Source organism: Ptychodera flava, chromosome 1 (assembly GCF_041260155.1).
Source record: "Ptychodera flava strain L36383 chromosome 1, AS_Pfla_20210202, whole genome shotgun sequence".
NCBI classification, from domain to species: Eukaryota; Metazoa; Hemichordata; class Enteropneusta; family Ptychoderidae; genus Ptychodera; species Ptychodera flava.
The window spans coordinates 28,776,134-28,803,649 of NC_091928.1; the positions used below are offsets into that span (position 1 = coordinate 28,776,134).

General features: G+C 39.6%; 3 protein-coding genes across 3 annotated transcripts; all 3 read right to left on the reverse strand.

Moving 5' to 3' along the window:
* Positions 1-5,427: 5,427 nt before the first annotated feature.
* LOC139143852 (S-adenosylmethionine-dependent methyltransferase Rv2258c-like) lies at positions 5,428-11,064 on the reverse strand. The gene is made up of 2 exons (XM_070714437.1): positions 10,880-11,064; positions 5,428-5,665 (listed from the first exon to the last, which is right to left on the reverse strand). Exons 1-2 carry the CDS (start codon positions 11,062-11,064, stop codon positions 5,428-5,430), a joined length of 423 nt encoding a protein of 140 aa, XP_070570538.1.
* A 654-nt stretch (positions 11,065-11,718) lies between these two features.
* Positions 11,719-18,387, reverse strand: LOC139134474 (S-adenosylmethionine-dependent methyltransferase Rv2258c-like). Its single transcript, XM_070701337.1, has 4 exons — positions 17,981-18,387; positions 16,097-16,308; positions 15,367-15,486; positions 11,719-13,497 (listed from the first exon to the last, which is right to left on the reverse strand). Exons 1-4 carry the CDS (start codon positions 18,169-18,171, stop codon positions 12,926-12,928), a joined length of 1,095 nt encoding a protein of 364 aa, XP_070557438.1. The 5' UTR covers positions 18,172-18,387; the 3' UTR covers positions 11,719-12,925.
* A 1,262-nt stretch (positions 18,388-19,649) lies between these two features.
* LOC139134485 (S-adenosylmethionine-dependent methyltransferase Rv2258c-like) lies at positions 19,650-26,541 on the reverse strand. Its single transcript, XM_070701347.1, has 4 exons — positions 26,104-26,541; positions 23,562-23,773; positions 22,864-22,983; positions 19,650-20,736 (listed from the first exon to the last, which is right to left on the reverse strand). Exons 1-4 carry the CDS (start codon positions 26,286-26,288, stop codon positions 20,459-20,461), a joined length of 795 nt encoding a protein of 264 aa, XP_070557448.1. The 5' UTR covers positions 26,289-26,541; the 3' UTR covers positions 19,650-20,458.
* Positions 26,542-27,516: the final 975 nt, after the last annotated feature.

The window sequence follows — 27,516 nt, forward strand, 5'->3', positions numbered from 1 at the left end:
CGTCTTGTATGCTGCCGATCAACAGCATGGGGTGAACTGGCATGCAAAGACTGCACACGGAAAAGCAACTCAACATTCTAGTATCAAACGCTCTGCATCCTGTGAAAACAACAACATAGCAATGAAAATTGTAATAGTCACCAGAAAAAACTCTTCACAGATAAAAGGATAATTGCTTCAAACAAATGAAACTGCAGGTTGACTGCATTTAGCTCTCCTGAAAGTGACGGACATCGCACGCCAAGTATTTCACGTCCCAGGCTTTGGTAGTCCGTGTGGGCTACCATTTCATGGACTTTGGTAGCCCAAGGGAAAAGTTGGTAGTCTGTGGACGCGGGACTACCGCTAATTTCGAGCCCTGAAAATACAGACTCGTTTGGCAATTTTTCAATCTCAATATCGCTTTATTAAGTAGAAGAGTTTCTCTTTCAACTTTAATGACATGCAAATATATCGAACAAAAATGATGTTTTCTGATGCACTTTCAGTCATTTTCCCTACTTCTTAAAGTTCACTAGCCATTAATCGAAATGTTCCTGAAATTAAACAGAGTTCACAAAGCTGCCAACCACGAGCAACATACATGTATCATTCTAATTTATTGACGATATCGGTCAATAGCCGAGGGTATCGGACTGATTAGTAATGCTCAAATACCTTTCATATTCTATTAACTTCTCGCTCGGAACTAAAAACCTACCGTACCTCATCAACGCTGCACATTACAGTATCTCATCTACCAAAGAAGTTGGTAATAAAAGCCACCTGGCTTAATCTCGGACTCAAAACAGATTGTTCAAAAACATTGACCCTGGTGTACTGTAAGTAAACGTCTCATCATATGATGTTTACCATCATTAGAAACGTTTATGTTTTTCAGGACCAAAACAGTTTGTGACAAACCCCCATCCTAACTTATCTATGCACAACTTGTAATTTACGTCGCCTCCCAAAAATGTAAACGTTCGTGTTGAATTATTACAAAATGATGAAAAACAGATAGCTTTACTGTTGAATTTTTCTCCTTACTATGAAACAAATCACCAGAATTTTCCACTTCGACTGTTTTTACTTTAATTTCCTACAGTAAAACGCTTCATCAAATGCATCATATTTTTGAGTATGGAAGCAATCAAAACCTGCTTCTGCAAGCATTTCCAACGCTCGTTCTCTTCCCATCAACGCTCCAAGTGCCATGCTTTCACTGTCGCCGGCGAGGGACATCGGTAAACAACGGAAAAGACTTGCTGTGTATATAAATGAAGCCATGGGCGTGTCCATATTGTCAGCAAGCTTGCTATGTGATGCATTTTCAACCATAACAAAATAACCGTCGTCTTTGAGAATATCTTTAACCCCTTTCAAAAATAGGTCGGGCCTGGGTAAGTCGTGAACCAGGTCCCTACAGCAGACAAGATCGAATTTCGATCTCCAATCCTCCCATTCTGCAGACTTCTCCGCGTCACCGAGGTGGAAGGTGATGTTCGAGAGTTGCATGGACGCTGCCCGAGACTTGGCCTTAGCAATGCAATCCTCCATCAAGTCGACACCGTGGAACTCTTTCTGTGGAAAATCACGCGCCAAGAAACACAGAGAAGATCCACCGCCGCAGCCTATGTCACAGATAACAGACGATGTCTCTGGAGAGTGAAAGAACCATAATTTAGACTAGCAGGAAGACTAAACACGGGGCAAGAAGGAAACTGTCTAATGAAAGGGTGCAACTATAGAAAGGTTATCTTATTTGTGATCTCGTGTAACAGCTCCGGCTGTCACTTGATGGTTGTATTCGCAAAGACCGAATTAGACAAATTTACGGATGACAAGTGGATAGTCTAAAATGCATGCATATTTGAAGAACCACCACACTGCATAAAAACCCCATAATACTTACTGTATTATTATGGATTATTGCATGTATTTTAGCTGAAGAGTGCATATACAGATTAATAAAGTCAAGAATCCATTTTTTGTATTCAGCAAGCCTGTATTCATGTGGATTCATGTGAATTCACGTGTATTATAGTATAATACAGGCAACTCATTAATGTGAATTTATCTGAATTATTGGGTTTTCATGCAGTGCCATAGATAGGCATTGTATGTGAACTCAACAACATTTCTGTAGTACAACAAGTGTTAATCACAAAGAGAAACCATTCAAATGTCATATATAAAATTATATCACACCAGTATAAAGCAATGCAGCGATTTGATTGGTCGAGACGTGAAAGGAACCATGGCATATTCGCGATATACCACGGTTGGCACAGGCGCGAACTCTCGGCAAGTGCAAAAATCCTTTTTTGACGTTTCATCACAGAATTTCAATATACTGTCATGGTTTAATAGCAATAAAGCACACTCGATTTTGACCAGTCCACTTCATACATGCATGAACGATAGCGAGTGCATATATGTCGTTAGTCGTCAAACTCGATGGTATACCATCGCTGGGGGTGTTTTTTGCTTAAGCATATACAGTGTGAGTGTTGACATGTTCGACTTCATCTATGCCAATCACAGAGTGTATTAGTTGCAACAATCACTCCGACCTCCTGCATTGTTGACTGAAGGGAGGACACAGAATTCAAAAACCTGATGAAGTCCATCATCATGTAAATTCAATTTCTGATTTAGTTCGAAAACAAAAAATATTGGCATAATTTCGAATCGGGCAATAACACCGCAAGCTTCAAATTTCACCAATCTGTTCTCGAATATTTGAACTTGTCTGTGTTGTAAATGAAATATTGTCCCATCAAAGCAATGAAAATGTGTCCAATTTAACTTTCCGAAATTAAAGTCTCAAGGGAACTTCATGCATACTGTAACTTCGTTGAGCTTTCCAAATGACCACTTGCAGAGCGAGTGACCTTTGTACTTCGGTTGGCATTAGAATATTAATGTTGTTCATTTCGCGTCAGAAACGTACAACTGGTAGGACAGTAATAAGTATATTAACACGTAAGTAGTTTTATTTCATATGCCTTTAAGGTCGTTCTGGTTGATTGCTGGCGTAAAGCAGTACATATGCTGCCGGTATTCTTAACACAGTTTGTTGCGTAGCACTCACGTTAAACTTATCAGCAAGGGTGTGTCCCATTTACCGTTATCACAAACAGATATGACCCTACTCCCAGGGTCAATATACAAAAAGTGCGGCCGAGACAGCAATCAATTCAGCCAAGAAAAATTAGTTCTAAAGTGAGTCAGAGCAACCTATATCAAACCAGTATCTAAAAGGAAGAGAAAACACATACAAGTGAAGTAAATGTGCACAGCATTTTTATAATTTCTAAGGGGCCGACAAAAAGGAATCGGAAAGGGGGAGGTTAGTAGCTTAGGTGAATATCCATTTCCACTCTTTGTTATGTGAGTGCTAAACTTTTCGAGAAATATGTCATGTGCAAGTACCAGCCTCAGGTTATATATCTACAAGCTACTGATGCAAAACTTTTCTAATATTTGCATTAAAGGTATTCGGTCACCTGTTTTTAATAGCCAATCACAGATTTTACGCGGGGTGCCACTTTTTAAAAAGAGCGTCCCTCACGACCAGCCATCATGGCATACTTAGTAGTGTCGTCTGCATGAACTTTGACGTATGAAATATACAGGACCGACAGCTACAGGTGTTACGGGGTAATACGCTAAGCCTACCCCTTTACCACATATGAAATATGTAAATTTACTTGACCATGTACCTTTAACTATCAAGTTATCGCAAAACCAGTGCTCCTGGCCGTGAGCATGCACGACGTGTGCCATACAGACCGGCGTTATTTGAATGTTTATGTGTGGCTAACAATCTTGTAAGAACTGCTTTGTCATACAGTACGATATGTGCAGATAAATACAGGAAGTGTGTGACCTCACACTGCTTCACGTAAATGCAAATTTAACCAAAAGCATGATGGTGTGAAAAAGAGCGCCATGCATTATCATATATTGAATTTTGTGAGAAGCCAAAAACGTATCGGTGAAAATCGGAATACATCACATACCTAAATTGTTTCGTATGTCGGTAGAATGTAAGTGCGTTTACTTGAAATCAAGATTTTCAACACAAATTTAACGAAAGTATTTATTAGGATGCCACTATAACCTTGGAGAACAGGTTTGCTAGTTCTACTCTTTCAATGAAAGTTGCGAATAGGGGCTGCAAAAGCCGCCTAAAAGAGAGGATTCGGAAATAACCCATACTTCAAAATGAACCCGCGAAGTTATACTGAAGAATGATATCTCTGCACTTTGTTTCATATGTAATATATGGTCTGATATAAACATTATATTTACAGAATTTTTCCTATATTCTGTCCATAATATGTGCAACTGATCAACCGGTTAAGACAATGTAAATTTTCTGAGAGAGAACGTTTCCTGATACTTATGTTATGGAGGAATTTTGCTTCTAAGAAAACTTTGTCAAAACTGATACAAAGTTCCATACATTTTACGTAAGCCGACATTATGAATTCCAACGGTTGTAGGTTAATTAGAAAACAGTGGCAAACAAAACAAAGTTGATGGTAAAAGTTATATGTTAAAGGGAAACAGCAACTGAGACACAAACTCAACGTTTGATGGCAAATTAGCACTTAAGTGCCAGCGATAATCTACATACAATCTAGACATACGCTTAATTGTCGGAGCATCCACAAAGTCATCGAGCTGTTGCCAGCATAAACAAGCTAGAAGTTTCAGGGTAGAAATTTCTAAAAATATCTGCTGTTTTTTGCTAATGGTTAATTAATTTACGAGTTTTTAAAAAGAATACTATCACTTATTAAATTATGTAAATTATTGCCCGCTGATTGTTTTTAGAGTTGTTTGTACGATTAAGTTTTACCTTGAATTATTGCTATGGGTTGTTTCGAATATGCAATTATAATTAAGCAATGAGAGCATAAAGTTGGATAACAGTTTTGGTATGGCAGCCTTTTATCATGAGCGGGCTCTTCTGCGAGCATCTTTGTAAAGGAAATAAAGATTCTTATTTGTCATCCACAGGCCACTACTCTAGTTGATCTTTGGTATCATACTCGTACGACGACCGAAGACTCAGTGGTGATACTAACCAAGTATTCTTTTGATCTCCTCGTCATCTGTGAGATATTTTGGCGCTTTCCCTTGAAGTCGAATTATGGATAAATCATCATTAAACGCAGTGTCCAGTGTATATTTTGAATAAGGGACACCTATAACGGAAATAATTAAAATCATGCGATAAGATACAATGAAAGAAATATTATGCACATTGGCATACGTTTATATACATACAGATAGCTTAATCAGTCCCTGAAGTTCGGAGGATTCTGTAACAGATTATCACCGGGAATGTTAACTCGAGTTTCATGTATTTCGACTCAATTATAATCGAAACGTGACATCTCTCGATGAACAGTCTTGGTTTGTATTTGAAGCTTAAGTCCACTTAATGAACAACTCACCCCTTGGTCCGTCCTTCTTAAAGCATTCCTTGATATCTTTATACACTTCGGAAAACCAGGCGATTCCTTCGCACAATACAGCCAATGCGCCCCCGCTTTCTGTTGTACAGAGGGCTCTGTGTCTGTCAGGGGGCAGGTAGAACGTATCTCTTTCAAAGTCTGCTTCAACTATCTTGGCAACGGTCATTGCTCCAAGCCACTCGCGGACGTATCTGGTCAACAATTGTAGCCACAAAATAGAGGGAACAGAGAAAATATTAGAGAATTCTAATAGAAAGTATTAGATTAATTTGCATCACCGATGGGATATCTATAATTATATTTAGAATTATCTAGAATGCCCTAACTGCTGCCCGGCATTCTTATCTTTAAATCATTAAAAAATATATTTGTGTAGGAACCGTCAATGAGGAGATTATCTTGTCTGTTTTACATGGTGCACTGTTCTGTTTACTCTGGTTGTTGTCATGTTGATTCTGTTCATACACTAATTTTCATACAAATCTTCAGACATACATCATGGCAATAAAGTTAGTGAGGCAAGTCTTGCAAAATCGCTTAAGAAGTTCTATAGTAGATAAGGAGACATAGTTTCCAAATACGAAAATCTGTAACACAAGTTATACGTGACAGCATTTCAACTTTCAGTAATAAATTGAATCAGTAGCTTCAATGGGTTACTATTGATGTTGACACTTTTTGGCCATTCTTTCAGGGTGTACCATGCAGGCAGGGTATGCATACACATTCTGGACACCTGGTATCACCACGTTACTTATATTCGAGGTTCAAGGTGGTCCCTCCTGAAATTGCATTTTTTATGCGACCTGGTTATTTTATTACCTTGTACGATTTGGATTATTGGGTTTGTTTTGACGTCATATTCGTAGGAGACAATCAGCTTGTTTGCTTGACGCCACTTTCCCCGCTAATCCCCTTTTTGCCACTCGAATACTCTACATTAAGCATATTCTGTTACAGTAAGACAATCGGGCAGCGTGGTTTGAAATCCCATGATGATTTAAATTATTTTTTTAAATATTTCATATAAGATTAATTACCATCTGCATCATTGCATCGACAAAAAGGCCAAATCAAAACGTAAATGGGTCTGGGAGACCTAAATCGACAGCACAATGTATACCGCCCCTACCCACCCCTACGCGTCAAAATTGGAGTTTAAAGTCATAGTTCGGAGAGCAAATTCCACAATTATGTTGAATGACTTTACGGCGGCTATATTTACCCTCATTTGCTTTCCCTGACTAAAACGAAATATCAGTTTGCTAAATGTGGTTTCTATATGCCGTTGTGTTAGAAGGAGCATATATATCGGAGAGTTATTAAGAGCTAGATGGGCAACGGTTGAGAGGACTGATGCTACTGACATGAACTGGTGACGTCATACTTGCCATAGCAAATGGCAACAGGCCCTCATGTTGGCATGATTTATTGTTTGTTGCCGCACAACTTCTCGAACAATGTCATAGGAGTTTTCCAAGAATATTCCGTGTGTTTACAGTGTGAATGGTCCTGCATATTCCAAGAGGCACTCAGCCAAGTATGGTATAGATGTACTCTGGGCAGTTAAACTATCAATGCTCACTCTACCGGTACTATACCGATGTCTGTCTGTCTGTCTGTCTGTCTGACTGTGTGAGTGGTGTGTGTGTCTGTCTGTCTGTTTACACGATATAACAAAAACCTATTCAATTCAGATGCTAATGACAAGAACTGATTAGATTTTGGTCAGTGTGGCTTGCATATTAATGAAGTTATGAAATATCATTTTTTTCATATAATGGTTTCCTATGGAGACATTAATGACAGTGTCGACATATATCAAGGAATACTGCACAAAATTTCATGAAACTTTTCACCGATGACAATCTCAGAACATTATGATGATACCGTGAGTGACATGTCAATTATCTCCTCATTTGCATATTTAATACACTTTTGTCATTAGTGATATTACTCCGAAATTCCTACACCAAATTTGTTGATACTTGTACATATGTTGATCTGATAGATATCTGCAATCAAAATCTTTCAGGCTGCAGAACTTAATTGGCCAAGCCGTTGTTTTAATCGAAGTATATCAGCGATTTTACAACATTAACAGAATAGGGTTGAATGTAGTCTTGTTTTCATTTAATCAGCTACATGCTCTCAGTTACACAACACAGCAAATCCAAATTTGTGTTGAATATTGTTCATGATGTCGATCATAACGCTTTCATGTGGCAAACGTGTTCGTGTTGCAAAAGTTTAACTACACAGAAAACTGGAATATATACTAAAACACGTAGCATTTTCAGTTCATATCTGGTTTCTCTGAATGGTGAGAGGGATCTGATATTAGGGACTGGTCAGTTTCTTCGGCCTGGGGGGGGGGGCGGTGGATTATTTTTTGCCGACGTCAAAAAGTGGCTGACCCCCCTATTCCAAATTTTGAAAACAGGGTGACCCCCCCTATTCCAAATTTTGAAAACAGGGTGACCCCCCCCCCCCGGGCGCGACAAAGGTAAAACAAAAGATGGACATAAATTATATATATATATATATATATATATATATATATATATATATATATATATATATATATATATATATATATATTTTACATTTTACATATATTTATATTTTAAATAGTCATTCTATGTTTTAGTGAAATTGTTGACATGTCAGTTGTAAGACAGGAATTTCAAAGTGTCAATCTTAAAGTTTAAATACAGTACATTTTGAATGAGCTGTATTTTGAATGAGCTGTGAATGTATTTCACACTTTCTCTGCTTAACCAGATGTCCTGAACTGTTGTACAGAAATGGATGTCAATCATTAATATCAAAGAGGAAAAAGCAGTGAATCAAAAACTTTGATGGGTGTTAAGACTTGCAAACCATCCAATTAAATCTACTGAGGAGCCATAGAGAGCTTTTTTAGCCAAATCCGATGTGTACAGTGTCTGAGAGGACCTTTTCTTGTGTAACGTTGAACCATAAAAGCACAGCTAATAATGACAAAAACTGCCTTTTTTAACTGTTATTTTGTTCATAAAAAAGCATCTTTCTACAGAAAACCTATGAAACAAAGGAAAATAATTGCATCAATGAGAAGGAAAGATATCTTGTCATTTTTCTATCTCTAAAATAAGTCACTGTATCAAATATATATTGTGAAATATTTGTGCATGTTGCTTTCTCATACTGAATTCTCACAGAGAGAACAGAAAAGTATCAGGAATTTGTCATCCTTTTCATATGAAATGCAGATTTCATAATGGTACACTTTCACTTAGCAAACATCAAGATATCTCTGATTTATTAAAGTATGGCGCCCGAAGGGCGCGCCAAAAAATATGAAACATCCTGATATCTCTGATATATATGCCTTGTATATTAAAGTCATGCACCTGAAGGGCATGCTGAAAGATGTATGATATATTAAAGTAATGAGCTTGAAGAGCACGCTGAAAAATATTGAACATACAGATATCTCTGATGTATGTATGCTTGATATGTTAAAGTAGGGCGTGCTGAAAAATATGACTGATTATTAAAGTTACGCGCCCGAAGGGCGCGCCGAAAATACAACTGAATGATGAATTTTGTGGCTGACACTAGCATTTTAGGCAATGATGAGCCCGTGTCAAAATTCAAAAACACACTGACCCCCCTATTGGGCATTTCAAAAACATGGTGACCCCCCCTATCACCAAAGTCAAAAACAGGGTGACCCCCCCCCATGAATCCACCGCCCCCCCCCCCAGGCTGAAGAAACTGACCAGTCCCTTACCGATTTAAAATGTCTAAACCAAACCGTATATCTTGAGGTCAAATGTCACGATAAAGCATACAAAACGGGGCTAAGAAGTCAACACTTAATCAATAGATATTTGGTCAAAATACTATATATGGCCGGAACGTGTACCTCCCAACGAAGGGAGTCTATTTAGCCAAACTTAACAAACTAGGTCAACTGATAAACCGCGGTTGACTTGTACACGAAGGTCATTTGAAGGGTACGACCTACTGCACAATGAAGCATGCTTCTCCAAGTGAGGCAATTGTGTTGAACAGATCCCCAGTAGATCTTCTATGCTGAAATCTGTGAAGCCCGATTGTGCAATGTCATTTACACGTTTTTCGAAGTCAACTGCAGATGCATCGTTGTTGGCCGCCATAATTCTGGGCTTTAAGTCTGCTGTAGGCTAGCAAAATCAACATCACTCGTACACACCTCTTTCAAATGTGACAGCCCAGTCACAGTGTACAGGAGTACATATAATGTTGTTGAAGCCCTATCGTTGAGGGCTTGTGATAAAAATACTTTTGCAATCAAAAAGGGTATTGAAAACTCTGATTTACGGATGGCATACGCCTCTCTGCAAGTGACAAACTAAATAGAAGGTCTTCTTCAAATCTCACACGTCGGCCAGAATAGACGCCCAATCACAAAATGTTTAACAAGTCTTACAGGGTATGAATTAAATTTGTATTTGGGACAGCCTCACTCATGGCAATGGTTTGCTCCGTATGATATACTGACCCAATTGCTTGTTAGTTTCAAGTACAGTACCAGTGATAGCCCCAAGAAGGTATTTTAAAAAAACCCAGACTTTGCTTGTTTCCCAGCAGCTTAATTTTACTGTATTTCGAGAACTTTGTGTAATTTACAATCTTCCTTCAGAGGAACATCATGCAGAATGTGAACTGATAACCTCTTTCAAAATTGTTTGTAATGGACCTGGATATGTTTTGGAGAAACAGTAGTGAAACTATGACTTAATTTGGTGTTGCATTAAGTTGCATTGTTCATTTGCAGTTATTTTTGGACCAAATCTGATTGACGTGACATACTTCTGGGGTATGTTTACCCATCCCAGGTACCTGAAAAACTACTTACTGTTGATGGTTCAGAATGGTCCAATTTATTGTCCAATAAATGTCTCATTGACCTGGTAATGCTTCTACCTTGAAGGGGTTATATTAATTGGCATTTCTGTTGTGACATTTCTTTAAACCATTACTAACTCCCTCGTGGAACTCATACACTGCCCGCTTATACATGAAGGGATCCAAGGGATCCAAGCAATGCTTTAAGCACCTGTGACCTAGATATAAACTGACCGCCTTTGTGCATGCAGGCCTCAGGCGTTCTTGCAAAGTGTTCAAGGTTAAGTAGTTAATACTGTATTTCTATTTTGACAGCCATTACCTGACATCCTGTTTTTCATCGTTCAAGAATCAGATTTACTCTTTTCACAGCAGGTAACTTGCGCTATTTTACCGAAGTCCTAGTTTCGACTCATAAATCAGAAAACACGACGAATGGCACCAAAAATTATTGTACATTTGAAATCACGCTGAAAACTGCCAATGAAATGTGCACAAAAAGTCACATTCATCTGCTCGATACCGACCTTTCTTTTAGTCCGGCCGCATCTGCAATTTCCTTGGACGTTTTGGCCTCACCAAGTGCCGCCATCGTATTGAACAGACCCGTAGCAGATCCTATGGCTACGCTGAGAGCAGTGCAACCTGATTGGGCCACGCCATTTAAACGTTCCTCAAAGTCTGCTTCGTGCTGACTGTTTCTTTCCGCCATGATTCTTAAGTTTAATTGCTAAGCACCATGGGAGATTCTCTGTGTCATCAGTACAGGGGGAACGCTCGGTCTCCGATTTAGGTACGGGTGCACTCTAGAGAATCAGACTTCAAGAGGGCTTCCTAAAAATTAACATGTAACCACTGAAGCATACAATATAACACAATCACTTAATCACTTAATCTCCTCTCGCTGCACCCCTCGCTGCTGGAACTTGGACTGTTCTTGCTGCGTTTGCTGGAAGCTAATTAGGACGTAGGTGACAATACTGTAGCGCTCGTGAGCGGAATACAGACTGAACGGTCGAAAGAAAAGTACGTGGTGTGCATACACTTAACACACCACGTACTTTTCTTTCGACAGTTCAGTCTGTATTCCGCTCACGAGCGCTACAGTATTGTCACCTGCGTCCTTAGCTTCCAGCAAACGCAGCAAGAACAGTTTGGTCAGTTCTACCTGACAGAGACATACAGTGGAGCTACCATAGAGGGCCGTACCTCTTGGATCTTGCTGCCAGGATGAACAACTGTGCATACGTGCTACAGCAGATGACATGAAAGGGATCAGCATTGAAGTTGCCGGAGGAAGGCGTTGTGAGCTCGACGAACTCTAGTGGACACGGTAATGACGGATGCTTACTTCATCCAGGTTATACAGATAATTATTTTTTTAATTGAATATCTATTTCATATTAATCGAATAAGTCATACGCCTTCTAAACTGAAAAAAACGCTTTCTGCGGTATATATATATATATATATATATATATATAATATATATATATATATATATATATATATATATATATATATATAAAATCCCATTAAATTTTTCTGTTTGACGTCATCGTATACGCGTGATATTTGCAGATCCGTACCACTTCGAACCGAAGTGTAGTTGTGCGTCTCCGCGAAAAACACGAGTATACGATGACGTCAAACTGAGAAATATTCCATGGGATTATATATTTTTAACATGAACAGTCTTCTTACTTTTCGTTGGATGTGAATGGATCAAAATTATAATCTAGGATTGCAAAAATATTGTTGCGATCTGGGTTTTATTTCCTGGGGTTACTTTCATTTAATGAGTAAAATCGTCCATCGCCCAATTGATATGCAAATATTTACTGGATACTTTCATTCATAAATCCGATAAAGTTGAAATTCTGATACACCGAATACCATCTTTAAAAAATCAGACATACGGATTCGGTCACGTTAACTTGTCAATCATTGTCTCGCGCTGTCCCAGCGCCATAGGAAGTCTGCCATCGACAAGCTAGGGGGCTTCACCGCGCTAGCACCTGACAGCCATAGTACTAATATTGCCATATATATTTATGAAGGGAATGCTTCTTCTAGGAGGTGTCGTGGCTTTCAAAATATCATGAACTTACGATCTTGGAGAACCAGAAAAGTTAAGCTCGATGGCTCAGACTATGTCTGCATTTTGAGAGGAATTATGTTCGCTTGTTAAGGCTTGATTTGCTTGCGTGGAGTTTTTCTGTATGCAACGCTGTGATATTCTATAACTTCTCCATAGGAGCTAACAACCTACCGTAACTCACATGCCAAAGACGTTAGCAATCAAAGCCACCTGGCTAAATCCTGGACTCAGAACAGATTGTTCAAAAACATAGACCCTGCTGTACTGTAAGTAAACTTTTCATCATGTGGTGTTCACCTTCATTAAAAATGTTTGTCTGTGCCAAAGCCCAATCTAACTTGTCTATGCACCACTTGTAATTTACGTCACGTCACGAAATGTTAAACGATCTTGTGACATTACGAAATTACGAAAGCTCATGGATATTTCTCTTCACTAATGTAGACAACCATAAGGTTCCACTGCGACCTTTTTACTTTAATTTTCTGCAATAAAACGCTTCATCATAAATACCAAATCTTTGAGTGTGGAAGCAATCAAAGCTTGCTTCTGCAAGCATTTCCAACGCTCTTTCTCGTCCCCACAGCGCTCCAAGTGTCATGCTTTCACCGTCGCCGGCGAGGGACATCGGTAAACAGCGGAAAAGACTAGATGTGTACAGAAATGAAGTCTTTGGTGTATCAATATTGTCAGCAAGCTTGCTATGTGATGCAACTTCAACCATAACGAAATAACCGATATCTTTGAGAATATCTTTAACCCCTTTCAAAAATAGGTCAGGCCTGGATAAGTCATGAACCAGGTCCCTGCAGTAGACAAGATCGAACTTCAATCTCCAATCCTCCCGTTCTTCAGACTTCACTGCGTCACCAAGGTGGAAGGTGATGTTCGAGAGTTGCATGGACGCTGCCCGAGATTTAGCCTTAGCAATGCAATCCTCCATCAAGTCGACACCGTGGAACTCTTTCTGTGGAAAATCACGCGCCAAAAGACACAGTGCAGACCCGCTGCCGCAGCCTATTTCACAGATAACAGACGATGTCTCTGGAGAATGTAAACAAAAGCATAGTTTAGACAAACAAGAAAATGATACCCAAGGCAAGGAGAAAAATCTGTGATAAAGGATGCAATTGTGTAAAAAGCCAGGATTTCAATGTACGTATACGGGTAAGTAATGACAGTTCCAGTTGTAACTTGATGGTTGTATTCGCAAACACTGATTTTACAAATTTACGGATAACAAATTCGTCAACAGTCTAGAACTGATAAATGCTTGATGCACCACCGCAGATAGGCATTGAATGGGGACTCACACAAATTTTCTGTAATACTTGCGCATAATACATTTCATTCTGCCCCAAAGTATAACTACATTGAATGTAAAATAGGACATCCTATGTTTGCCTACATCTATTCAAATAACAGAATATTGTTTACATTCGAAACAAAAAGCTTGATGCAACAATCAACAGAAATTCGTGCACTCTTCCTGCAATGAAACAGCATCGTTGCCTGAAAAGAGGAACAGAATTCCAAAACGCGATAAAGTCATCACAACTCAAATTCATTTTCTAATTTAGTTGGAAGAAAGATATTGGCATCATTTGGAATAAGGCAACGTCATCACAAGCTGCAAATTTCAACACTCTGAACAATGATTTCGATAATAATGACAAGTGATTTTTCCACTTGTGTTTTTAATGAATATAATCCCATCATATAAATGATATTAGTAGAAATGTGTCAAGCTATAATATTTTGTGTTCAAAGTAACTTTATGAATTTAAAGTATCATGGCAACCCCGTGCACTCGGCGACTTCATTAAGCTTTCTGAACGACGACTTGCGGAAAAGAGGCATTTTAGACTCTTTCTCTCTCAGACCCTTGTCCACTATGCAGCCTTTTTTTTTTTTTTTTTTTTTTTTTTTTTTGAAAAGATAAATTTATTTCAACATTGTCACAAATAAAACAAATCTACATAACTGTGAATGCATTAAATTACAATGCGTCTTGTGTGAAAAAACAAATAATTAGCTGTTTGATTACAAGATCATCATATGAATGCAGCTTTATCCTCAACCATACGGTGATGCGCCCTCAACGGTCTTTTTAGCAAGCGAAGTTCACCAAGCCAGCCGATTATAGCGTAGTACTTTCCCACATTTGCATAGACTATCCAGTTATCATGATTCTCGTGCTTATGACTGTGAAGTGTTTGGTCTACAGTGCGTGTGTAAAATACAGACAGGTATTATTTAGAACAATGTAATGTTCAGTTAACACTCTTTGTTGTGCTGAACTAGCTTGTACAATACGGTGTACGGTGCGGTGCAGAAAATTACAGGAAATGCGTGACGTCACGTAACAACCCCGTTTTGGTGCACATAAATGCAAATCAAACCAAAAGCATGAGTGTGCGCACAAAGGATCATCCAGCATCACCAGACTCTGAATGTTCAGAGCAGCCGCAAAAAACTTATCGGTGAAAATCGGAATTCATCAAATGCCTAAACTGTTTTGTATGCCAGTATAGACAAAAATGATGGCGTTTTCTTGAAGTTCACGTCAAGGTTTACAAGACGTAACTAACTCCCCTAATAGTACTAGTTTAACAATAGTAATGTATCAGGATACCACTATAACCCTTGGACAAGATATGGCAGTTCTACCATTTTAACGAGAATTGGGAATGTCAGCCCGTGCACAGAGAGCTTAAAAGAGGGGATTGAAAATAACCCGTCCTTCGAAATGAAGCCACGAAGTTCTAGTGGGGACTGATATACCTCTGCGTCTGGTCTCATGGATATGGTCCGATAATTACAATTTTTCCTTTTCTATCCATAATCTCTGCAAATGATCAATCGGTTGAGACTAAGTAAATTATTTGCGGGAGAACTTTTCCTGATACTAACCCAATATTATTTTGATCTCCTCGTCATCTGTGAGATATTTTGGCGCTTTCCCTCCAAGTCGAATTGACGTCATTGCATCACAAAACGGAGGGTCCAATGTATATTTCGAATGCGGGACACCTGTAACGGAAATAATTGAAATCGTGCGGTGAAATAGACTTTCCCAGAAGATAAGCTAGGGCGAAGAACAGTTAATGACATAGTACCGACGAATAAACTAAGAATTTTGGGGCTATAATGGACAGTAGATCGATGTTTAATGTGGACCTTACGCACGAAACGATCAATGGCGGATAAGATTAGCGCACATGAGTAAAGTGAATCCTGCACTGTATACCTTGGCAAAAGCAATACAATTATCCAGTTCTATAGAAACAATGTTAGAGATACTATGCAAACTGGTATTGAGTTAGGATGATTGTAGATCACTTTTTTAAACTTGCAAATAACTTGACTAACCCCTGAGGTTTTGAGGATTCTACGGCAGATGAGCCGGAGTTCGTAATTTTAAATTCTATTGAAGACGGAAGGTTCGTAGATCTTCTTTCGCATGGTCGCACATCCTCTACTTAGGAAGTTAAACACTATATCAGAATGCAAGAAATGCTACCGCGAACTTATTAAGTCAAGTTTCATGTATTTCGACTCAATTATAATCGACACGTGACATCTCTCGATGAACAGTCTTGGCTTGTATTAGAAGCTTAATTCCACTTAATGAACAACTTACCCCTTGGTCCGTCCTTATTAAAGCATTCCTTGACATCTTTGTAAACTTCAGATAACCGAGGGATTCCCTCGCACAATACAGCCAATGCGCCCCCGCCTTGTGTTGTACACAGAGCCTTGCGTCTGTCTGGGGGCAGGTAGAACGTATCATTTTCTAAGTCTACTTCAACGATCCTGGCAACGGCCATTGCCCCAAGCCATTCGCGGACATATCTGGTCAGAAATTGTTGATACAAAATAGAGGGAACCGAAGACATATTAGAAACTTATATAAATATATATATATATATATTATATATATATATATATATATATATATATATTATATATATATATCGAAGTATACAGATGTCCTCGTGGGAATTACAGTGCTCAATGCTAAAGCAGAGTGTTATAAATAACTGTAATAGAGAGAGGGTTTACATCGGCCCCACTGATAACACCTTCACGACGCGCTACACTAACCATATGAAATCGTTCCGTAACAAGAGATACAAAAGGAGACCGAGTTGTCAAAATTTGTATGGAATTTGAGAAATAAGGGCCAGGTCTTCGACATTTCAGGGTCAATCATTCATAAAGCATTGAGCTACTCTAACATGTAAAAACGATGTAAACTTCGTATATCAAAAAAGCTGCACATTATCAATTAAACAAACGCTCTGAGTTGGTTTCAAAATGTCGCCACAAATACAAATATTATTTATCGAATTTTAACACCACCTACAAATAGAATGATTCGTCCCAATCATATATGTTAGAGTTTCGGGCTGGTAGTTCTTTCACTTCTCTCTTAGGATTGCAGAATGCATGAAACTTAAGTAATAGATTTCATTACTTTGTACTCGAAGTAATCTGTTTATATATATATTCTGTTCCATCGCCGCTAGGCTACCTAGAATTAGAAAACCATTTTATCAAATGTGGTAGGCCTGAAAGAACTTCAGTTACATGCATTTCACTGGCTTTGCTGGAAATTTGGGTGTGAGATATGCACGTATGTTGTCACAGGGCCGGGGACGGCGCCATCATACATTTCCATCTCGGAGGGGCTAGGGTGTCTTCGTCTGAGCATTTTGTTGTTGCAATCGTTTATTGTATTTAAATAATTTTGATGTGAGAGTCCTAAAAACGATTCACACTGCCAAACGTAGGTGCCTCGGTGTTTAGCACTGGTTTTGTAAATGTTTCTTCTGAATTCTTTGTGTCATGTATTACTGTGCTGCGTACTGATCTGATGCGTTCAATTACCTAATGCGTCAAAGCATATTCCTGAACATTCTAACGTACGCAGAAAACGGTAACCCTCAAGTAGTTCTTGTGAATTTGCTTGTAATTCGTCCGCTTCGTTTTCACTGGTGTTGATGTTGTTGATCGACATTGAACCTCCTGCTCCTCCCCCGACCGAGGCCTCATCGCTCAAACTATCATAGCTCTCATCTTGTGACCCTTCTAAAACCTGAAAAAGCTGTTGCTACCACCACCGTCTTCGATGTTAAATAATCCTCTAAAGAGTTTGCCGCAGACGACACTAGACGTTCAGTATTCCACCATGAGGACATGCGCACGTTCACTGGTGGCTCAGTTGCATGACAATATCGTTAGGTAATCGATTGCGTAACGCGCGTCATATGTTGATGTCAAAGGTCATAATATTGTGACAGGGGCGTGAGCTGCAGGAGTCAACATTTCATCAGTATGGTCCCTTTGGTCAAATATACTTCATAAGGCGAAAATATGTACACCCCGCCGAAGGGAGCCAGGCTTGACAAACTAGGTCAATTAGTAAACCACGGTTTATGTTTTACGCGAAGGTCATTTTGAAGAGAATGACCTTCTACATAGTACACAATGAAGTGTGCACTTCGTATTATTTTTAACCAACCTTTCTTTCAGTCCAGCAGCATCAGCAATTTCAGTGGAAGTTTTGGCTTCTCCAAGTGTGGCCATGGTGTTGAATAGACCCAAAGCAGATCCCGCTGCAATGCTAAGAGCTGTAAAGCCCGACTGTGCAATTCCATTTACACGTTTTTCGAAGTCATGATCAACTACAGATTCGTCGTTGTTGGCAGCCATACTCCACCGTCTGGTGCAGTCTATATCTCTTTCGTTCAGCAGGCCAGCAAAGTCAACACTAGACTTGGTTCAAGTAGGTGATTGTCTAAAATAAAGTCATTTCAGCAAGTAATAACACATCAGTGTTACTCTTCTAAATAAAATATTGCGACTGAGATTCCGCAGTGTGGTTCTTGCCGTTCTCACGCTCGTGAAAGGCGAGCATTCTGAGTTGTTGATTTGCGCATGCGTGGAGTGAACGCGACCGGCAGCAAGTTTCTCCCAGAATCACCGAGTGATAACTCCATCGCATCGCGGTCAGACGAACCACAGTCGTTTGGTGGGCTATTCAGCTCTGGGACTATTCGCCCCATAGACGAGTGTACAGAAGCGAGAAGCACCTCAAGTCTGGAAACAGAATGGCTATAAAAGCCACGCCATGTCACATTCCGTGTCCGATTTCACTGTGAAAATTAGTCCCTATCATTCTCAAAATTCATACCCGGTACTTAATTTGCTTCAAAAACGCTCGTTTCGTGTGATTTTCGGCCGAATTCGACGGACACATCGCTAAAACATAAGCGTGAAATCAAGATGAACTTGCTAATTTTCGCTAATTTTTTGCTCAAACTCTCCTCAATGAAACTTTCAACCATTCTCTTACCAAAGCAACAATAAAAATCAGGGGTCACCGTGCAAAGTTTGGAACTAGCGAAACAAATTACCCAATAAAGTAAACAAACAAGGTAGCTGCCGCTCTCCGCCTATGATGCAATTTGCCGACATGAAAGTTTGAATGGCTTTGCGGAACAAGGGTATTTCTAGTAGCAAAACACGGGAATGATATGTTGGATATTGTAATAGTGTCAGGTGCCGCTTTTTCGTTAAAGTTCTTGTAATTTTTTTTATGGCAAGCGCGACAAATATGCTACCTTTCGCAAGAAACGATCAACCTCCGAACAGGTAGTGAGCGCGTGGCGTGACAGCGATGTCGTGCGCGCGACACCTGTTGACATGGCAGCTCTCAGTGTAAACAAAAAAAATGGCAGTCTCCCTCCGCTCCTTACAACCGTGGAGGGCGATCGAAATCATGAGAGATTTAAAGCAGAGGGAAAGTTTGCGATTAGTAACGATTGTAATAACATGATGCACCATAAAACGTTTTACCCGTTGAACCTGTGTGTCTTTTCTCAGGGCGCTCATTGAGATATGGAGGATTTGTCGCGCGTTGCATTGATTTCTTCGTATAGAACTATTTATGAATGAAGCCTGTTTACACGAATATTTGAATATTTATGCGCGTGGCTGAATAAAAGTAAAGCCTCAAAATTTAAGTTTTTTCCTATCATTTGTAAAATTCTTGGCATTGGTATATGTTAACTCGGTTATTACCCAATATCTCCTGTTCCTGTGTCGTGTAAGCATAGGTGTCATTTGGACTGCATCAGACACTCGACGAACATCTTAGTATTAAAAAGATAGACAGCCATTCCAGTACTACAATTTTCAAACCAAATATCCTTTATTAGGTAGAAGTGTTTCCATTTAAACTTTGATGACACTAAAATATATCGAACAAAAACAGAATGATGTTTTCTGAGGCACTCGTACTTTTCAAACATCCAGGCTTTTTCCTGCTTCTGAAAGTAGGGTTAACTATCCATTGATCAAAGGGTTGCTGAAATTAAGCCGAGTTGAAATGAAAAGTTGCCAGCCACAAGCAACGCACAAGTATCATTCTAATGATTGACGAGTGATATTCATATTATTTTGTTGCATCTACCTTTTGCTATTCTATAACTTCTCGATCAGAACTCACATTCTACCGTCAACTTCTCATCATACGTGTTCACCGTCATAAAATTATGCTGTGTCGTTTTGTTTTTTGTTTTGTTTTTTGGGTTATTTTTCAGGACCGAAATATTGTGCGGCAAAAATCACATGATTAGGAAAACCCGTGAATATTTCTCTTGACTATAATATACACCACCAGAAGGTTCAACTCCGACCATTTTTTATTTTAATTTTCTACAGTAAAATGCTTCATCATAAATACCAAATCTTTGAGTATTGAAGCAATCAAAACCTGCTTCTGTAAGCATTTCCAACGCCCGTTCTCTTCCCCACACCGCTCCAAGTGCCATGCTTTCACCGTCGCCGGCGAGGGACATCGGCAAACAGCGGAAGAGACTAATGGTGTACAGAAATGAAGTCATGGGTGTGTCAATATTGTCTGCAAGCTTGCTATGTGATGCAACCTCAACCATAACGAAATAACCGTCGTCTTTGAGAATATCTTTAACCCCTTTCAAAAATAGGTCGGCCTGGGTAAGTTGTGAACCAGGTCCCTGCAGTAGACAAGATCGAATTTCAATCTCCAATCCTCCCGTTCTTCAGACTTCACTGCGTCACCAAGGTGGAAAGTGATGTTCGAGAGTTGCATGGACGCTGCCCGAGATTTGGCCTTGGCAATGCAATCCTCCATCAAGTCGACCCCGTGGAACTCTTTCTGTGGAAATTCAAGCGCCAAGAGACACAGTGCAGACCCGCTGCCGCAGCCTATTTCACAGATAACAGACGATGTCTCTGGAGAGTGAAAAAAGAAACATAATTTAGACAAACAAGAAGATAAAGCACAGGGTAAGGAGGAAAGTGTCAGATAAAAGTTTAGGATACTGATACGGATGAAATTGTGACAGTTCGAGTTCTGACTTGATTGTTCTATTCTCAAACACTGAATTAGACTTATTTTAGGATGACAAGTTTGTGAACAATCTAGAAATGGTGCTTGCTTGAAGCATCATTTAGCGTAGGCATTGTATGGGGCTCAAACAAATTTTCTATAATACATGCGTATTATACATTTCATTCAGTTACAAGGATAAACAACATTGATAATCGAATGTAAAATAATACCACATCCTACATTTGCCTTCATCTATCCGAATCACAGACAGCATTACCTGCATTCGAAACAAAGAGGTTTATACAACAATAACCCAAAGTGTTTTCACTTCTCTGCAAAAAAAAATCATTCTTGCCTAAAGAGAAGACACAATTCCGAAACGCTACAACGTCCATCATCACAAAAATTCGCTTTGTAATTTAACGTAGGGTTCGAAGATAAAGATATCGGCATAATTCCGAAAAAAAATCTACGTCATCACAAGTTACAAAATTTCGCCACTCTATTTTGACAATGATAATGTGTGATTTTTGAACTTGACAATGATAAAATGTGATTTTTGAACTCTTGTATTTGAAAATGAAACATTGTCCCATCATATCGATGATATTCGTAGAATTGTGTGAAGCTGTAATAATTCTGTGTTCAAAGTAAAACCTGTGAAATAAAAAAAATCAAGGGAACTTCATTTACGCGGTGACTTCGTTAAGCGCTCCAAATGACGACTTGGGAAGTGAAAGACCTTCATGCCTGGGGTAACATTAGCAAGTTAATGTTATCCAATTTCGCCTCTCAGAAGACTACAGCTGGTAGGGCAGTATATTAACACATAAATCGTTTTATTTTGTACGTCCATAAGGTCGTTCTATTTGAATGCTGGCGGGAAGCGGTACATGGGCCATATCCTTACACAGTTTAGTGCGATTATTCCATTAAACGCATAAGCAAGGAATCGTTCCTCTTTCTCGTTATTTACACTGACACCGTTCTTTACATACTCCCAGGGTCACCGTAGGGAGCGTTGCCGAGACAGCGAACACTTGAGTCAAGAAAAATAACTTTTAAAGTGAGACAAAGCACCCTGTATCCAAATTGCAACCAGTATCTAAAACGCAAGAGAAAAACACATTCAAAGTGTGCACAGCATGTTTTATTATTTCTAAGGGGTTGGCAAAACATCAAGGAAAAGGGCTAGTTGCATGGGTGAGTATCTATTTCGATTCATTATATGCGAATGCTAAACTTTTAAAGCGATATCTCACGTTGAAGTACCGGCTTCTGGTTCTATTTCTATTAGCTACGGATGCAGCTAGCACTTTTCCAATATTTGCATGAACTGTCCACTTATCGTGATTCCCGTGCTTGTGACTGTTAAGGTGCCTGGTCTCCTCTGCATGTGTATATAACATATAGACCTGCATTACTTGAGAACGGCGTGTATAGTAGTGCAGAACTGGCTTGTCGTGAGATGCGGTATGTGCAGTGCAGATATTTACAAGAAAGGCATGACTACGCGTTATTAAACTCCACTCAGGCGCACGTCAAACCAAAAGCATAGTTGAGGGAAAAAGATACATTACGCATTACCTTACTTTGAATTTTAAGAGAAGACAAAAAAATTATCGGTGGAAATCGGAATTCATCATATACCCAAACTGTTGCATACGAAGTCAGTGGAATGAAAGTGCGTTTTCTTGAAATCAAAGTTTTCATCACGAAACTAGTTATTTCTTTTAATATGAATTTTACAATATTGTAATGCATTAGGACACCACTACAAGTTATGCCGATTCTACTATTTTAACGAAAATTGCGAATAGGAGGTACATAAGCGGAACCCGTATAGTTCTATTGGAGAATGATATCTCTGCGTCTCGTCTGGTTATGATATATATATATTATATGGTCTGATATAAACGAAATATTTAAACAAATTTTCCTGTATTCTCTTCATATTCTGTGCAAATGATCAGCTGGTTAGGAATATGTAAGTTATGTTCGAGCAGGGAACTTTTCTTGATACTAACCAAGTATTCGCTTGATCTCCTCGTTGGCTGTGAGATATTTTGGCGCTTTCCCGCCAAGTTGAACTGAAGACATTGCATCACCGAACAGAGGGTCTAGTGTGTACTTCGAATGCGGGACACCTGTAGCGGAAATAATTAGAGTCGTGCGGAAAGATTAAACTTTCCTAAAGGTAAGCCAGGGTGCAGAATGGTTAATGACTCAGTACTGGTGAATAAACTCCGGTCAACGGGGTTATGTAACGCTGCAGTAGATCGATATTTAATGTGAATTATATACAGCAGTTTAAGAGAAACATGAAGCGATTTTTGTTGGGTGAGATTAGCAAACATGAGCACAAAATCCTGCATTGCACGATTTAAGTCGGTAAAAGCCATAATATTATTCGCAGTGCTATAGATACATTGTTATATATACTATGCAAAGTGGAATAGGTTTATATACTTAGAGACACAGATGGCTGAATCGTCACCTTGCGTTCGCACGATTTTGTACCAGGTTATTACTGAAGTTCATAATTTTGAATTTTATTTAGGACAGAGAGTTCGTCACGGTCGATCTTCTTTGCAAACTTCAATTTCAAATAGATCTTATGGCTATTGTTAACTTAAGTGTTATTTATTTCGACTCAATTGTAATCGACCCATGACATCTGGCGATGAACATTGTTGGTTTGTACGTCAAGTTTAAGTCCACTCACCCCTTGGTCCGTCCTTCTTAAAGCATTCCTTGACATCTTTATAAACTTCAGATAACCGTGGACTTCCCTCGCACAATACAGCCAATGCGCCCCCGCCTTCTGTTGTACACAGAGCCTTGCGTCTATCAGCGGGCAGGTAGAACGTATCTTTTTCTGGGTTCGCTTCAACTATCCTGGCAACTGCCATTGCCCCAAGCCACTCACGGACGTATCTGGTCAGAAATCGTTGGTACAACATATAGGGAACAGAGGAAATCTTAGAAAATTACAGTAGAATATTTTAGGTCCCGGTTACATCACCGGTGGCATATGTAGAAATATAACACGATTTTATCAAAATAGACGGTGGTAGGTTAGAAGAACAAAGTTACAAAGTTTGTCGCTTTGTCCACTCCATTAGCTGTGCTGGACATCTAATCGTGAGATATTCACTATGTTGTCACGTGTCTGTCCCTGTGAGGTTTCGGGTGATTTTACTTCTCAGCACTTGTTTCTCATTGCTATTCATTTTATTTATGATTTCTGACTGTGATAGTTCTAACATAAAGATCCACACTACCCAACCAGTGCCTTCATCTTAGCACTGGTATTGTAAAGATTTCTTCTGTTTTCTCCTTTATTGTGTCATTTATATTTACTGTTATATTACCATGCCCTGCCCGTCGCATTTTGATTGGTCGAGCTGAACCACGTGACTGACCACAAATACACAGTAATGGTTTGTTTACATGCCCGTGAATATGAATAATAAGATTAACAACTCAAAGTATCGTAACTTTATAGCTGAAACGTAAATCATAATCAATCACAAAATAAAATGGAGCACTTGTAGGTCAAGTTGAGATACTTTTTTCTGAAACATTTCCGGATTGCCAATTTTTCATAGCGCGTGACAGTGCGTCGCGTATTGCTCAGTTTCTGGGGCCCAGTTGTCGTTCGCTCCTGAAATTTTCGGAAATTTTGACGGTTTTCTTGGGTTCGCTGATAATATAATGGAAATAACAGACTCCGCTCTGACCATTAACGTTTATTTGTGGGCGCGGGCTCGGCAAGCCTCGCCCGTTAATTTTTGGCTTTCCTCTCGCCCTTGCCCACAAATAAACGTTAATGGTCAGCGCGTCGCCCGTTATTTCTATATTATCATATCTTATGCTAATCTTTACGGCCCTGATACGGCTTTTGCGGCCCGAGGTCGTACGGCGGAAGGGCCCGAGCGTGCGAGGGCCCGTACGCCGTACGACCAAGGGCCGCAAAAGCCGTATCAGGGCCGTAAAGGTTTTATCATATACCTTATGGAATGATAAATATGTAGTTTACATAATATTCAACATTGTTTAGGAGATAAAAATGCATGCGATATCAAATATTCATCGCCATTTGTGTCAGTTTTTCATAAATACGATGGCCGCTTCCCGTCGCGGATTGACATACATAATGACGTCATTTGTTTACCAGCAGAATTCTAGAACGCGCAAAGCAACATCCGTACTATTAATCGACCAACAGAGATCAAGGCTGAAATCGAGGTGTAAGAAGGACAAAAGCGTGATGTCAGTTTCGTGTAATTTATACTGAACAGGCACGCACTTAGTATACACAAGATTTCACTATAATTTACTGAATATGTTTCGATATGTCTGAGTGGTTGATCGCCCTGCCACTATTCTTGATTGTTGCCATTAACAGTTTTATAAAATTATTTCACATGTTGACTGCCTGAATGGAACTGCTGCAACTTGGTGATCCCGAGGGGGTACTTGGCGAAGACTTGATTTGTATAAAGATCTTAATCAACCACAAAATAAGATGGAGCACTTGTGGGCAAAGTTGAGACTTTTAACTCCGGATTTGCAAAGTTTTTACAGCGGCGTGCGTGACACTTCGTCGCGTATTGCATTATACACTGTTCAGTGAATACAACATTTGTGTCATAAGTTTTCCCGTTTTCTTTCGTGTTGAAAATTTTCGTAAGTTTTTACGATTTCCTCGGGTTCATTGATAACATAATGGAAAGAACAGACTCCACCTCGACCATTAACGTTTTCGGGTGCGGGCTCGAGGAAAGCCAAAATTAACGGGCTCGGCAAGCCTGCGCCAGTTTCCCTTCCTCTCGCCTTTGCCCTTAACTTTTAATGGTCAGGGTCTCGCCCTTTATTCTATATTGTTGCTGTTCAATACTACGATACACTGAGGCTTGGCTTTGCCTTAGTTAGTCCCGTTCGTCCTTGAGTCTGTCAAAAGTTTTACCTACTTTTCTATTATTACCCATTGAAAACTTCTAAATCGAAACATATCTGTTGAGGTCGAATGAGACATTTAAGTAAAAAGAATGGAGCAAAGAAATCATCAGTGTCCCCCTTTGTCAATACACAACATCAGGCGAAAAAATTGTGTACACCCATCGAAGACAGCGAGTGCCTGCAGCCAGACTTGACAACCTAAGTCAACTAGTAAACAGCGGTTGTTTTTGACGCGAAGGCCATTTGAGGAGAATGACCTTCCGCACAATGAAGTGTTGTTTTTTTCAATACTTTTAACCAACCTTTCTTTCAGTCCCGCAGCATCTGCAATTTCAGTGGAAGTTTTGGCTTCTCCAAGTGTGGCCATGGTGTTGAATAGACCCAAAGCAGATCCCGCTGCAATGCCGAGAGCTGTGAAGCCCGACTGTGCAATTCCATAAATCCGTTTCTCAAACTCAACTGAAGATTCATCGTTGTTTATAGCCATACTCCACCGTCTGTTGTACTGTTGTAGTCTATATATCTCTTTAGTTCAGCCGGCCGCCAATGTCAAGGTCAACACTAGGCTTGGTTCAAGTCGATGATTGTCTAAAATAAAGTCAATTTAGCAAGTTTTTACACATTAATGTAACTCTTTAAATGAAACAATTTGACTGAGATTCTGCGGTGTGATCCTTCGCCGTCTTCGCGCTTGTGACGAAATTGTAAGTGGCGAGCGCTCTGAGTAGTGATTTGCGCATGCGTGAGATGAACGCCACCGGTAGTTAGTGTCTCCGGTAATCACCTAGCAATAACTCTGTCAAATCGCGGACAGACAAAAAGTCGTGAGTACTCTATTACATCGCATTCCGTAGTTTTTATTCACAAACTTGTACCAAGTCTGCATCAATACCACTCTTTCACATTTCTTTAAAACGTACCATTGTAGAGTTGATTTTATTTAATTCCGGCGCAGAAATAATGCCATACAAAGCACCGTCATTGAGTGCGTGCCCCAAAAAAACAACTTCGGGTTGTGAAAAGAAAGTATAAGATACAGATGGCATACGCCTCCCTTGATCGAACTAACTACAATAGAACGTCTCGTCCAAATCTAATACATGGACAGAACAGCCGATAAATCAGAAAAGTCTAACAAGACCTACAGGGTATTTAATTCATTACATTTGTTACGAGGGCAGCCTCACTCACTGCAATGGTTTGCTCCGTGTGATCTACTGACCCGAGCGCATGGTATTTTTACCTCTGAAGTACAGTGGGTGCTCTACGGAGGCAGTTTTTGACAATAGACTTTATTTGGGGCAAATCGGCCATACCCAGCGTGTCTATTACAATTCATGAGTTTACTTTTTTTGTTTACGCACACACTCATATCTGTTGAAATATGGGGAATGGCTATTACATCAGGTTGGCAACCCCAACGGGCAGTGAATTAAGATTACTCTTTTGTAAGACAGTACGATTCCGAATAATGCAAGACAAGTTTGTTGCTTTCAGAAAATTCCCTTCAAATACGACACTAATGTTCATCAAACAAGGAAACTATGCAGACCTAGCATAGCCGTTTGTAACGACATTCAAAACACAGTGTCAGCATGTAATGACCAAGGTATTCCACAATGCTTGCTGTAAAGCATGGAGGTACTAGCTCCGCTCCCTGCTCCATGATCGTAGCGAGCGACTAGCCATGGAGGTAGAAGAGAACTCCATGGACT